The sequence below is a fragment of the Mya arenaria genome, chromosome 6, assembly GCF_026914265.1.
Source record: "Mya arenaria isolate MELC-2E11 chromosome 6, ASM2691426v1".
In the NCBI taxonomy this organism is placed as follows: Eukaryota; Metazoa; Mollusca; class Bivalvia; order Myida; family Myidae; genus Mya; species Mya arenaria.
The window spans coordinates 47,352,102-47,366,830 of NC_069127.1; the positions used below are offsets into that span (position 1 = coordinate 47,352,102).

The 14,729-nt window shown below is 35.7% G+C and overlaps 1 protein-coding gene across 2 annotated transcripts in view; it reads left to right on the forward strand.

Moving 5' to 3' along the window:
* Window positions 1–14,729, forward strand: part of LOC128237522 (cytochrome b-245 heavy chain-like) — a 161,678-nt gene that overhangs the window by 18,439 nt on the left and 128,510 nt on the right. The window contains exons 1-5 of one of the 2 annotated variants that reach the window (XM_052953105.1): window positions 1,141–1,223; window positions 7,188–7,262; window positions 10,409–10,504; window positions 12,339–12,449; window positions 13,733–13,820. In XM_052953105.1, the coding sequence (XP_052809065.1) occupies window positions 7,221–7,262; window positions 10,409–10,504; window positions 12,339–12,449; window positions 13,733–13,820 (337 nt within the window). In that variant the 5' untranslated portion in view covers window positions 1,141–1,223; window positions 7,188–7,220. Of the gene's footprint in view, window positions 1–1,140; window positions 1,224–7,187; window positions 7,263–10,408; window positions 10,505–12,338; window positions 12,450–13,732; window positions 13,821–14,729 lie in introns of those variants that run through there. The other variant, XM_052953104.1, reaches the window with a different exon arrangement.

Genomic DNA, 14,729 nt, shown 5'->3' on the forward strand with positions numbered 1-14,729 from the left:
TATGCATTTCGAAAGTTTTGTTTGAAACATTTGCCAAAAATAAATTGTCTAAATGTTATTTGATTAACTGGGTTATATTTGCAAAGTGTAACAATGAACTGCTTCCCTGGTGTACATGTACATACTGACAATGCTCAAAATTGCACATAATGTTGCCACTGCTGGGAGTCGAACCCAGGTCTTGCCCTTTTAAAGGATGCATTCTACAACTGAAAAACATGTACAATGGCTTTCAAGCTAGCAGTTTTAGCTTATTTAAGGCAGAAAGTTTGAATCAATATGTATACATCACACTGGTTTCTTTTTGAAAGAATTCACCTGCAATAAACATAAATATTGGATCATTCTGACATTTGACTACAAGAATTAATAAAAAAATAAAAAAAATTCCCTACCTACCGACCCATCTATTTTTCAGCCTGTTACAGGAAACAGACATAATTTTTTTTTGAGGCCTAACTATCCAAACCTCTGCCCGGCCACCGTCTTGACAATATCAGCACCTACCACTGTGTAAGAATGTTAATTGATAAATGCCAAGTCATAACACCTAAACAAAATACTTGCCAAAAAATGTATGTGTTTGACAGATCTTAGGCCACAACAAATTGATCATTTGTTCGTCGGATTTGCCGCACCTAAAATTCGAAAAACGAAAAAAAAATAAAAACACTTTTTTTTGCGCCCGCACTTCTTATTTGGCCGCGCATATTATTTATTTTTTTTTACTTCTGAATTTCCTCTATTTTCTGAAGTTTTTTTACTGAAAATTTGAACCTGCAAAGTCGACTTCGCCTTTTTTTGAAGGTATTTCCATGTTTTACATCCTCCGCGAGCAAACTTTCCTCGTGTCAGGACAAAATCAGGTCCGGGTAACCGCAAAACAGCCGATATTTGTTGACAGTCTTTTTTGTCGGGAATATTTTGCAGGACGCACCGTTGTTATTTATTTCCGGTATTAATTTGCAGGATACTTTCAGTTTTCGTTAATGTAAAATACACATTTTTAATTGAAAATCAGTGTCATAGTCAATGGATTATAGTCTTCAGTAAACAACAACAGTTTCACAGCGTCGAAGGCAATAATTATTTATGTGTGTTTTAAGTAATTCATTGTTTTGTACTCAAAATTTAGTGTTAAAAAATAACTAAATCAGGTTTTGAGTGCAAAACTTATATTAAAATACACGGACACTCGACTTACAACAAATGAACATGTTTTCGTGAGTTATTTTTTAAATTCTAAAATGCATTTCTCAGTTTTATACTCGTAATTGATAAAATAGAAGGACTTGTAAATGTTTCAGAAACAGTCTGTATTTATGCACCATTCAATTGTAACCATGCCCCCCCCCCCCCCAGGCCCGGGGTATACCGGAGATAGCCGGTGAAATGGGCCGTGTTTTCACCTTCCAGGTGGCCCCGCAGTGCCGTTGGTTTCACCCGGGATTGGCTGGACCGAAAGTCAAAGTCCCGGCTATTCCCCGGACCTTGGGGGTCGTGGTTACAATTGACTAGTGCATTACACATACATGTACAGTATAAAAATAACATCAGTAAAATCAGAAAATAAAACCTGTTATAAGTAAAATGACTGTTTTAATTTTCTCAATTCTTTGTTCTTATCCACTTGTTTTCTTTGATCGATTTGTAGTAAAGTGGCCTGTTATTAAAGTGGCCTGTTTCTTACGGGCATTGAAGCTATGGAGGGTGTCATGATTTTTTTTTTCAATGTACGGACCTATAAACCATTGGTTCGTGGTAAAGGCGAGGTCTTGAAAGGGAAACATCTTTATTCCACCACCTGCTCTAATATAATGACCGGTGCCACATTTGCAGATTTGTTTAATACTGGTTCAATTGTGTTGTCCTGCAATTTAATCGGCAGTGTCTTAAGTAATAGTAAAGCACTGGATCTTATTGCCATTTGTTATATATGAGACAGATTTTCATGTGATACAATCAAAACCTTTTCATTTATATTTAAACTAAGAACCTATGTTTGCAATTAAAAAGCATTTCTTGACATATTGCATGATAAATTTAGTAAGAAATAAACTTTTTAATTTTTATTTTATTTTTCGCCTTGCGCTCGCCTCTGAATTGCCTTAAATTTAAAAAAAAGTATTTTAATTTTTTTTTCGCTCGCTCGCTCCTACTTTTTTTTGGCAAAATCCGTAGAACAAATGATCAATTTGTTGTGGCCTTACATAAATTTGAAAAAGGCATTTAAATGAAAAGTAGATATTAGCCCATGCTATTTAATTTGCGTCGGCGTCGGCATCACCCCTTGGTTAAGGTTTTGCGTGCAAGCACACATAGGTTAATATCTCAGCAACTACTTGATGTATTGCACTGAGACTTTATACAATGGTACTCAACCATCCAACCTACTTAATTAACCAAGTTTGATAACTCTACTTTGCATTTTATGCCAATAATAGGCCTTTATTATTTGACTTAGAAATTCTGGTTAAGGTTTTGCGTGCAAGCACACATAGGTTAATATCTCAGCAACTACTTGAGTTATTGCATTTAGACTTGATACAATGGTACTCAACCATCCAACCTACTCAATTAACCAAGTTAGATAACTTTAGTTTGCATTTAATGCAAATAATAGGCCTTTATTATTTAACTTAGAAATTCTGGTTAAGGTTTTGCGTGCAAGCACACATAGGTTAATATCTCAGCAACTATTTTAGGTATTGCATTGAGATTTGATACTATGGTACTCAACCATCCAACCTACTTAATTAACCAGGTTAGATAACTCTACTTTGCATATAATGCAAATAATAGGACTTTATTATTCGACTTAGAAATTCTGGTTAAGGTTTTGCGTGCAAGCACACATAGGTTAATATCTCTGACAGCAACTACTTGAGTTATTTCATTGAGACTTGATACATTGGTACTCAACCATCCAACCTACTTAATTAACCAAGTTAAATAACTCTACTTTGCATTTAATTCAAATAATAGGCCTTTATTATTCAACCTAGAAATTCTGGATATGGTTTTGCGTGCAAGCACACATAGGTTAATATCTCTGCAACTACTTGTGGTATTGCATTGAGACTTGATACAATGGTACTCAACCATCAAACCTAATTAATTAACCAAGTTTGATTATCTACTTTGCATTTAATGCAAATAATTGCCCTTTATTATTCGACTTAGAAATTCTGGTTATGGTTTTGCGTGCAAGCACACATTATTTTTATATCAAAGCAACTACTTGATGTATTGCATTGAGACTCGATACAATAGTACTCAACCATCCAACCTACTTAATTAACTATGTAAGATAACTCTAGTTTCATTTAATGCAAATAATTGCCCTTTATTATTAGATATAGAAATTCTGGTTAAGGTTTTGCGTGTAAGCACGCATGGGTTAATTTCTAAGCAAGGTTAATTTCTAAGCAACTACTTGATGTATTGAATTGAGACTTTATAGAATGGTATTCAGCCACTCAACATAATTGAATAACCAAGATATATAACTGTATTTTGCAAATAATTGCCCTTTATTATTAGACTTAAAAAATCTGGTTGAAATTTTCCATGTAATTACATTTATGTTACTATCTCAGCACATCATGAATTGCATTGAAATCTAATCTAACAGTGATCCATGCATGTTTGGCCAAAACTTTTCAATTCTTACACTGAAAAGCGGCGGAATAGTCGAGCGCGCTGTCTCTGTGACAGCTCTTGTTATTCAAAATGTCCACTGGAATCTTTTCTGGTATTTGAATGCCAAATCTTGTCTAGTTGGTGTAGGCCATCCCGAGGAATAAAAAACTCTTTTCATTGAGACAAAGGATAAAAGATGTTCAATAAAACATCATAAAATTCTCAAAATCTTCTCATTTTTAGCTCTACTGGCCAAAGGCTAGAAGAGCTTATGCGATTGTAATGTGTGTGTAGTATGTGCAACCGTTCGTTCGTGCGGCTGTTAACAATTTCTTGTGAACACAATAGAGTTTTCAGTTTTGATTGTATCTCAATGAAACTTGTACAGTAGTTAGATATCCATTAGAGCTCGGTTCCTATCGAAAACCAGCCAGATCCGTCGATGCATGCCTAGATTATGGCTCTTGAAAGTATAAAAAATCAGGTCGTCTGTAAACATATGCTTGTGAACACAATACAGTCTTCAGTTTTGATTGTATCTCGATGAAACTAGTGCATTATCTAGATATCAATTAGAGCTCGGTTCCTTTCGAAAACCAGCCAGATCCGCCCATGCATGCCTAGATTATGGGTCTTGAAAGTATAAAAAATGCTATTTTTAGCTAAGTCTATTTTTTAACCAAGTCTACATGAGCGAGGTCTATTTTTAGCCAAGTTTACATGTAAAGTCACAATTGCTTGTAAATGTTTGTTCAAATTATGCCCCTGGGGTCCTAATTGGCCACGCCCAGCGTTTCACAGGTTTGGTATACTTAAATTGGGAAATGTTAAAAACTTTTTTGTCTGAAAAGGCTATGCAAATCCTTGCTATTTTGAACAAGGCTTTATTTAGTGGTCCACAACCATGGTTGTTCAAATTATGCCCCTGGGGTCAAAACTGGCACTGCCCCGGGGGTCAAAAGTTTTCTAGAGACTTATTTTAAGAAATATTTTCAAAATCTTCTTGTTCAAACCACAAGACCCATACATTAATATTTGTTGTGGCGCATCATATGATGACTGTCTAGCAAAGCATTTGAAATTATGCCCTTGGGCAAAAGCTGGCCCCACCTTTTTTGACTTACTTTTTTATTTTTAAAGCTACAGCAATGAAATTTTGACCATGTGCACAGTTTTGCAAATGAGCATCAAAGTTGACCATTTTTTTTATTTTAAAAGCTACAGAAATGAAATTTTGACCATGAGTACAGTTTTGAAAGCAAATATTTTTTACCCTCAGATAACCTTTATTTGGCACATATTAAAATAGTTCATGCAATTAATCTGCTTACAACACTTTCTGTCCTCAGATGTTGAACATGCAGCATTTTTTAGCTTACCCAAACACAAAAAGGGAACTATATATTTGTTGCCTATTACTCATATGTACATGCTCTGAACTGAAAATGACCACAAGAGCCATGCCAGGAGAGCATGGGCTCTCTTGGGCCTCTATTTAAGTTATAAAATAATGCAAGTTCAAAGTGTCTTGACGTTCTTGCCTGCAAGTTCAAAGTGACTTCCTTGTTGCCTGCAAGTTGAAAGTGACCTCCTTGTTGTCAAGTTCAAAGTCACTGTGTTGTTTGGTGCAGGTTCAAAGTAACGTCATTGTTGCCTACACCTTCAAAGTAACTTCCTTGTTGCCTTCAAGTTCAAAGTAACTTCCTTGTTGCCTGCAAGTTCAAAGTGACTTTCTTGTTGCCTGCATGTTCAAAGTTATTGTGTTGTTGGGTGCAGGTTCAAAGTAACTTCCTTGTTGCATTCAAGTTCAAAGTAATTTCCTTGTTGCCTTCAAGTTCAAAGTAACTTTCTTGTTGCCTGCAAATTCAAAGTGACTTTCTTGTTTCCTGCAAGTTTAAAGTGACTTTCTTGTTTCCTGCAAGTTCAAAGTGAATTTCTTGTTGCCTGCAAGTTCAAAGTAACTTTCTTGTTTCCTGCAAGTTTAAAGTGACTTTCTTGTTTCCTGCAAGTTCAAAGTGAATTTCTTGTTGCCTGCAAGTTCAAAGTAACTTTCTTGTTTCCTGCAAGTTCAAAGTAACTTTCTTGTTGCCTGCCTTCAAGTTCAAAGTAACTTCCTTGTGGCCTGCAAGTTCAAAGTCACTTCCTTGTTGCCTTCAAGTTCAAAGTCACTTCCTTGTTGCTTTCAAGTTCAAAGTAACTTCCTTGTTGCCTGTAAGTTCAAAGTGACTTCCTTGTTGCCTGCAAGTTCAAAGTGACTTCCTTGTTGCCTGCAAGTTCAAAGTCACTTCCTTGTTGCCTTCAAGTTCAAAGTAACTTCCTTGTTGCCTGCAAGTTCAAAGTGACTTTTTTGTTGTTTTCAAGTTCAAAGTGAATTCCTTGTTGCCTTCAAGTTCAAAGTGACTTCCTTGTTGCCTTCAAGTTCAAAGTCACTTCCTTGTTGCCTTCAAGTTAAAAGTCACTTTCTTGTTGCCTTCAAGTTCAAAGTAACTTCCTTGTTGCCTTCAAGTTCAAAGTGACTTTTTTGTTGCCTTCAAGTTCAAAGTGACTTTTTTGTTGCCTGCAAGTTCAAAGTGACTTCCTTGTTGCCTGCAAGTTCAAAGTGACTTTTTTGTTGCCTGCAAGTTCAAAGTGACTTCCTTGTTGCCTGCAAGTTCAAAGTGACTTCCTTGTTGCCTGCAAGTACAAAATGACTTCCTTGTTGCCTGCAAGTTCAAAGTGACTTCCTTGTTGCCTTCAAGTTCAAAGTGACTTCTTTGTTGCCTTCAAGTTCAAAGTGACTTCCTTGTTGCCTTCAAGTTCAAAGTCACTTCCTTGTTGCCTGCAAGTTCAAAGTGACTTCCTTGTTGCCGGCAAGTTCAAAGTGACTGTGACTATAAGGTCCAAGATTCATGAAAGGAGAATCCATCCTTAATATTTCTTATTATTATTCTGATACTCAGTTAATTTACTTAATGAACTTTCAAAAATCTTTTAGATTACTGAATGCCTTATATTGTGGTTAAATTTGCCTCCTTGGTCTTGTATAAATTAGTGGACATTTCTTTGAAGATTCTTCAAAATCAGTTTTCTAATATTAATAATCCTCTCAACATATCAAGTATTTGAATGAAATCCTCTCAATCTCAGACACACACACACTCTCACATACATGCTCCTACACAGGCACACATGCCATGGACCCATGCTCTTGACTTTGTGAAATACTTTCAGCTTTTACCACCTGAAATCTCATCTATTTGTCTATAGTAAAAAATTGACAGTCCCACTCAGAATTTAAGAGCCCTTCTATACTCAATGTCATGTGAAATTATTTGTCAAATATGCACATAAACCGCCCATTCTAACACATTGAACAAAGAGATATTTTCCTAGGGACGAAATCATTATGAAGGGACTCTTTACTTCAGCTGGAGGTGTCCCTTCTGGATCCCTGGGAAATAAAGTTAGTGTTAACCCCTGAGTATGAATTACCCAAAAAGTTGAAGTTGACAATACTGTTAATAAGTGGCTTCTTAATATTTAATTAAACAAAATGATTGTTTCAGGTGACGTTATCGGAGTGGTTCCGGGCTGAAAGCATGGCAAGACACCTGAATGATGTTCCACGATGGATCTTTATTGTAATTGTTTGCCTTCACCTAGTGCTATCTGTAACTTAGACACTATGATGTATTTTTGATTTCCATGAAATGAATGGTTCTTTAGGTCATTTCTATTAACAGTGTATTATGTGAAATTAGAAATCAACATTAATATATAGTATATCAGAAAATAGATATATAGAATGGAAATGCTGCCATGTGTTTCACCAAAAAATGTGGAACAGCACTTTGAATATGCTTCCAATATATTGTGAAATAATTCATATTCGTGGGTACTTGAATTCGTGGATTTTCAATTTTTGAAAAAAACAAAAACTGTGATACTAAGGGCCGATTTCAGAACAATCACTCTCATTCACACTCAATGAGTTTATCCTCTGTAATCACATAACGGTCGATATATTTTCGAGTAAAAGGTATATCCATGTTCACAAGTGTTTTGCATGAGTGCGACATTTCTGAGTGCTCGGCTAGGCCACTTGAACTGACCTCGAGGATTGGTTGTGAATACGAATTGAATGAGTGTGAGTGATAAAAGTACATGACAAGTAGAAAAGATAAAATATATCAGATATTTGGAACAAATAAGGGACATTCTTGTTCCCAGACAATATTTAAGAGACCGGGATCATCCATTGAAGTACATGTAAAAAATAAAGGATGCGCCAATCAAATATTTATTTAATTTAATAAAAAAGTCCTTCCATGATGTAGTCAAAAGTATGTATTATAAGTTTTCAATGTTTCGTGCATTTTCATGTAGAACAAGTGGTTTAATCACACTCACTGCTAAAATACATTCTAAATTACCATAACAAGAACAGAAAATAAAAATGTACAAACAAAGACAAGTACGCATCCTTTCTAAGGTAGCAGACCACCAGAATGACATTTCAAATTTTCTAAAACTGTAATACCCTCACTTTTAATATTTAATATGCAGCATTGAAAACTAGTCCTAAATTTGTTTTAATTAAGTCCCCTCTAGTTGCACTTTCCATTGCCCTGAAAAACACTTATTCCCTCCCCGTCACAATTGGCCTCACCCTGAAAACACTTATTTCACACTTGAATTGGATACAGGGCCTTCAGGACCCTCTTGTTTTTAGATGGTCTGCTTTGTCATATTGAATTCAGTGTTGTTTCCTTAATTCAGTTCTATTCATGTGGATATGGTTTTGAAATATGAGGGAAAGGAGAAGTTTGAGTAAAGACAGAAAACAAATAACATACCTTTTTAACTTTTAGGAATAGAATATTATATTTTTAGCTCACCAGAGCATGAAGTGCTCAAGGTGAGCTATCGTGATCGTCTTTGTCCATTGTCCGTCTGTCAGTCCGTCCATCAAAAATTGCTTAAAAAACATCTCTGAAATTACCTGGCCAAATTCAATGAAACTTCACAGGAAGCTTCCTTGGGTGTCCCTCTACAAAAATACAACAAGGAGTCACGATTGATTAACAACATTAACCACAACAAAATGGCCGACTACCTGTTTTGCTTTAAAAAGCATCTCCTCTGAAACTACCAGTCCAAATTCAATGAAAGTTTACAGGAAGCTTCCTTGGGAGATCCTCTACAAAAATACAACAAGGGGTCAGAATTGAATGACAACAATAACAACAACAGCAACAACAACAAAATGTCTGACTTCAAGTTTTGCTTTAAAAACACCTCTTCTGAAACTACCACTCCAAATTCAGTGAAACTTTACAGGGAATTTCCTTGGGTGACCCTCTACAAAAATACAACAAGGGGTCACGATTTATCAACAACAACAACAACAAAATGGCTGACTTCCTGTTTTGCTTTAAAAAAACATCTCTTAAACTACCGATCCAAATTCAATGAAACTGTACAGGAAACTTTCGTGGGTGACCCTCTACAAAAATACAAGGGGTAATGATTGATCAACAGCAACAAAAACAAAATGGCCGTTTTCCTGTTTTGCTTTAAAACACATTTCCTCTGAAACTACCAGTCCAAATTCAATGAAACTTTACAGGAAGATTCCTTGGGTGACCCTCTACGAAAATACAACAAGGGGTCACGATTGCTCAACAATAACAGCAACAATAGCAAAATGGCTGACTTCCTGTTTTGCTTTAAAAAACCATCACCTCTGAAACTACCACTCCAAATTCAATGAAACTTTACAGGAAGCTTCCTTGGGTGACCCTCTACAAAAATACAACAAGGGGTCAGGATTGATCAACAACAACAACAAAAAATGGCTGACTTCCAGTTTTGCTTTAAAACACTTCTCCTCTGAAACTGCCAGTCCAAATTCAATGAAACTTTACAGGAAGCTTCCTTGGGTGACCGTCTACAAAAATACAACAAGGGGTCATGGTTGATCAACAACAACAACAACAAATTGGCTGACTTCCTGTTTTGCTTTAAAAACATCACCTCTGAAACTACTAGTCCAAATTCAATGAAACTTAGGAGGAAGCTTCCTTGGGTGACCCTCTACAAAAATACACCGAGGGGTCACCATTGATCAACAACAACAGCAACAACAACACAATGGCTGACTTTTCCTGATTGCTTTAAAAACCCCATCTCCTGTGAAACTACCGCTTCTACCGGTAATTCAGTGAAACTTTACAGGAAGCTTCCTTGGGTGACCCTCTACAAAAATACAATAAGGGGTTATGATTGATCAATAACAACAACAACAACAATAACAACGAAATGACCAACTTCCTGTTTAGCTTTAAAAAAATCTACTCTGAAACTACAATGACAAATTCAAGGAAACTTTACAGGTAGCTTCATTGCATGACCCTTTACAAATATTAAACAAGCTATCATCATCAGTTAAGATATGTTTAAATTGCAACATTTTTAATAATGCTTTATCACAGAGTTGTGGCCCTTTGCTTAAGTGAGCCTTCTAGTGTCATCATTGCCCTCTTGTTTAACTTGTATGAATATTATTAAAAATATATATTTCTTTAACTTTCAAATTTTATGATGTAGAAGAATAGGAGCATTTCAACATTCATAGCCCTCAGCAAATTCATTGCTATTATACTTGAATATTTGGCACTGACTTTTATAACTCAGGCTGGTCTACTGTTCATTAAGTAACAGTAAATCATGTACCATACTTGTATGACAATCATATTGACAATCGTATTATTGTATTAACTTTCAGGGAATTTGGATTTTGGGAAACATAGCAATATTCCTGTATGAATATTTCGTGTACAAAAATTCTGCAGAGTTTTTCTACCTCAGGAAAATTGTTGGGGTTAGTATCATAGTTCATTATCAGCATGATATATATATTAATTTACAACATATTACAACATGTTTATATATACATTGTATATACATAAACATGTTTGATTTTGACAATCTGTTAAAACTAGAGGTTTTATGATCAAACTATAATTACAAATGTATGATACATGTATAATGTAATATATTATGATTAATGTATAAATGCTCTTTGTTTGTATTTCCATGTTTGATGTGAAATGGGATTTAAATTCCTATTGGCAGCTGTTTTGTCATAATCAATTATAAAACTGCTCTGAAAATTATGAAAACCATATCAGATTTTCATTGTCACTTTGAACCATCTAGGTTTGGATTCACAGCATGTGGGTTAAGTGGGTGATTGGTTACTAAGCCAGACATGTGCATTTCCATGACTGTCTGTCCGTCCCGTTGGCTTTTGATCAATAACTGAAGATTGCTTGAGCAGATAGACCTCAAGCTGGAAGGCAGGCTGGAAATGACCAGCGGTGAAACACTATTATTTTGAGATCAGTGGGTAAATGGTCTAGGTGGTGGTGACCTTGAGCTGCAAATCTGTTATGAAGAACTCTATGTCTGAGAGACTGCAAACTTGCTTGGCAAGTTGGTAATGAACAGTAGATGAACCTTATTATGCCCCCACAAACGAAGTTTGAGGGGGTATATAGGAGTGAGCTTGTCTGTCAGTCGGTCGGTCAGTCTTGTCGGTTTTCATGGTTTCCATCAGAAGATACAGATCAAGATCGATATGGGGCTGGTGGGGTCAAGGTCACTGTTACTAAAAATAGAAAAGTGGTTTCCGGACGATAACTCATGAAAGGCTTGACAGATTTGAACATTTTTTGGTACACAGGTGTAACATCAGAAGATACAGGTCAAGTTGGATAGATCCTTCAAATCTGCTTCATTTGAACCAGATGCCAGTGGAATACCAGCAGAACTTAAGTATGGCATATTTGCCACAGTAGTGCTTACTACAAATATTGAGCTGTCAGATGGACTTGTTAATTCGGCTGCAGGAACAGTCCCGGGATTTATTCCCAGGTGGATAAGGATGCATTCAAGCCCAAATATGTACTTGTAAAATTTGATGATGATCGTGTTGGAAGGAAAGCTTGTGAATGCTCTAGATGTGTTATTCCAGAAGAGATCAGCTAGAGCATCAGCTAGTTTTTGGACTAGGGCACTTGTGGCCTAGTTCATAGCCGTAACCGCGATGTCTGCATTTTCAAGCCGCATCTGGGGGTTCACTGATGTAATGTATTCATACGCTGTATTTTGATTGGATTGCTGTTAGCGAATTTGAATAATCAAAGTAGTACCAGAACTGATTACAATGAAAACATCCAATAACAATAGTTCTCCTAACAAGACAAGCTAATTGTATGTTCTTTTAATGAAGCACAAGAAATGGGTACGTAGCGAGTGAGTTAATCGGGTTAACTACATGAATGTTCTTGCATACGGTCAGATTAAATGCAATAAGAATATGAACATATTGGAAAAGTACGCATCAACATTTTCCGTTCAAAGCTTTTTATTGATAGACTGGTAGCCGCTTTCTCTTTTATCTGGAATTGGAATTGGCCCGTAAAGCAAAGGAAAAAATCCCGAATCTAAGGAAGCATTTCTTTAGAACCAAGCTATAATAAGTATGAACTGAGTATTCATTTAAAAAAAAAGAATGAATCCCTGCTTGGGATCAAATTAACAATGAGCAGTGTATTTGAGGTGGACACCTGAACCACTACACCAAGTACATGTTTTTATCGTCTTTATTTATTAATCAGTAGATTATTTTAATTTGTTTTTACATTTTGTAGGCCGCTTTGCCAGTGGCGCGAGCAAGTGCGGCTTGCCTCAACCTCAACTGCATGTTGATACTTATTCCAGTATGCAGGAATCTCATTTCATTTTTAAGGGGATCTCTAAAGGTAAGTAGGAAACTCTTCATTTCCATTTCATTTCCTTGGGGATTGCTCAAAGTCAGCAGGAATCTCAAATCTTTTCCCATAAAAAAAGTAATATCATGGAACATACTAGGGATGCAAACGAATATTCGAATATTCGAATATTCGATCAAACGTTTGGTATTCGAATGTCAAAATCGGTATTCGAATATTCGGAAAAAGAGTAATGATACTAATTCTCAATAAAGAAAGTTTGTTTGTTTTGTTTTTACAACGACTGGCCCCTAATGCCAGAGGTGTGAATGTGATGACAATACACTAAACACGTGTCATATGTCATTAAGGGACATATCGTCGGGTACTGTAAAAAGTCCCCTTACTTTTACAATAACTGACTAGGAATTGGCTTTAAAGTTTAAACACCAATGTTTTGTCCTGGCTGCAAATTAAGCTGGGCAACATAGCTCAAATCGCCGTGATGATATGAATGCCATGTGCTACAGTAATGTTGTTACATATATGTGCTTTAAATTGTATTCCATGTTTCGATACAACGTTCGCGCTTTAAAATGTAAATGTATAGTATAGCGTTTTATGATATATTTCCTCCATTGTTGAACACTGGATGAGTCAAATCCAGATATGTTTTCGTTTTATTTTTTTACTAGTTCCCGAGTTGGTTTGGGTTTTCCATAGTTGCATTTAGTCAATTTAAAGATCAATCTCAGAACGAGGCTGCTTGTCCTATGGAAAGACCCTCTGTTGGCGCAAAACGCTATTTGACTAGGACTCTGGGACAGCTAATTTCACATTGTTTACACATATAAAGGCAGCGGAATTGAAATTATTTGATTGTGTTGTTTGTCTGTTTATAATGTATTCTTTTTTCTTCCTGAAAATTGTGAATTTCAAAGGCATATTTGGAGAAAATCGGGGTCCGCCGCTACGACAAATACGGTCAAATTGCCCCAGCTATTACTTGAGCGAATAATAATAGTAGTTTACTACATCTTCCAAAATATTGATTTCGGTAGACGAATATTCGAATATTCGATCGAAAGAATTACCGAATATTCGAATATCAATTTTGCCATTCGTTTGCATCCCTAGAACATACATGTTTAATTCCTATGCTTATATAATGTATCACTAAATAGATTTTTTTATCATACCTAAACTTCACATTAAAGAATAATTGAAAAATAAAAATTGAAGGAGTAGTAATGTCATGCCATTTGAATGTGGGCAGATATTTTGGTTTCAGCCTTGAACTTGAGTGAGACCTACGTAATTTCCAATTCTTTCAGAATTGCTGTAAAAAGACAATCCGGCGACAGTTAGACAAACACATAACTTTTCATCGGTACATGGCGTACATGATTTGTATACACACAGGTAACTTTCATCTCTTTCATATTTGGTATACTCAGCGGTAACTTGCATCGTCTTCACAGGGATGGAAACTAACTTTGCCAGCATGGCAACCTCTGGGTTTTGGTTGCCCGTCTTAAAATCTATGAGCCGATATTTTTTAGCAAGAAAAGAACAATGTTAAATTTTATTTCCTTCTTAAAACCATATAACTAATCATTCACGACTGAAAAAAAGTAGTCTTTTAAAAACTGCACAGTTGTCTTCAGTCTTTGAGAAGTCACTATCAGTATCCAAGTTTGAGCAACAGAAATCATGTTCTTTCTGTTGAACAGTCACTTGTTCAGTGGCAGCACCACTGACTGGTGTTTCATAATGGACTTGGTTGTCCTCTTCAGTGACTTCAATGAAGGCTGATCCTTTTCTAGTACCGTAAATGACTGGGTATAAGACGATAGGGGGTATTAGACGCAGGGAAAAATATCTGTGAAAAGTCCGAGAATTTTTTTTTTGATCTATGTTTTTGGTTGAAAGACGCATAGAAAAAATGTCAAAATCGTCCAACATTTTCAACCACCATGTTTGTTGACAGTGACGAAAAAAAAAAAATCGTGAAAATGGCGATGGTTATCTTTAAAACCATACAACCATACTGTCGAGAATGAAAAGTTATGTTATGCAAAAAATATTAAATATTTTGACAATGCCCTTTCTATTTTATATGTATGTTTGATTATTGTTTAATTCAATTTATTATTCAAAATAATATTGAATACCGTAATTCACAAGAGTTCGGAGACCATAAATTAATTATTTTTTTCGCTCTCCGAATACATAGAAAATTATCATTTTTACATTTTATTTACATGTTTGTTTAACCTGCCTTTTTTCTTCAGGTTTGCTTTTTACCACTTATTAATTTATCCGTAGTAA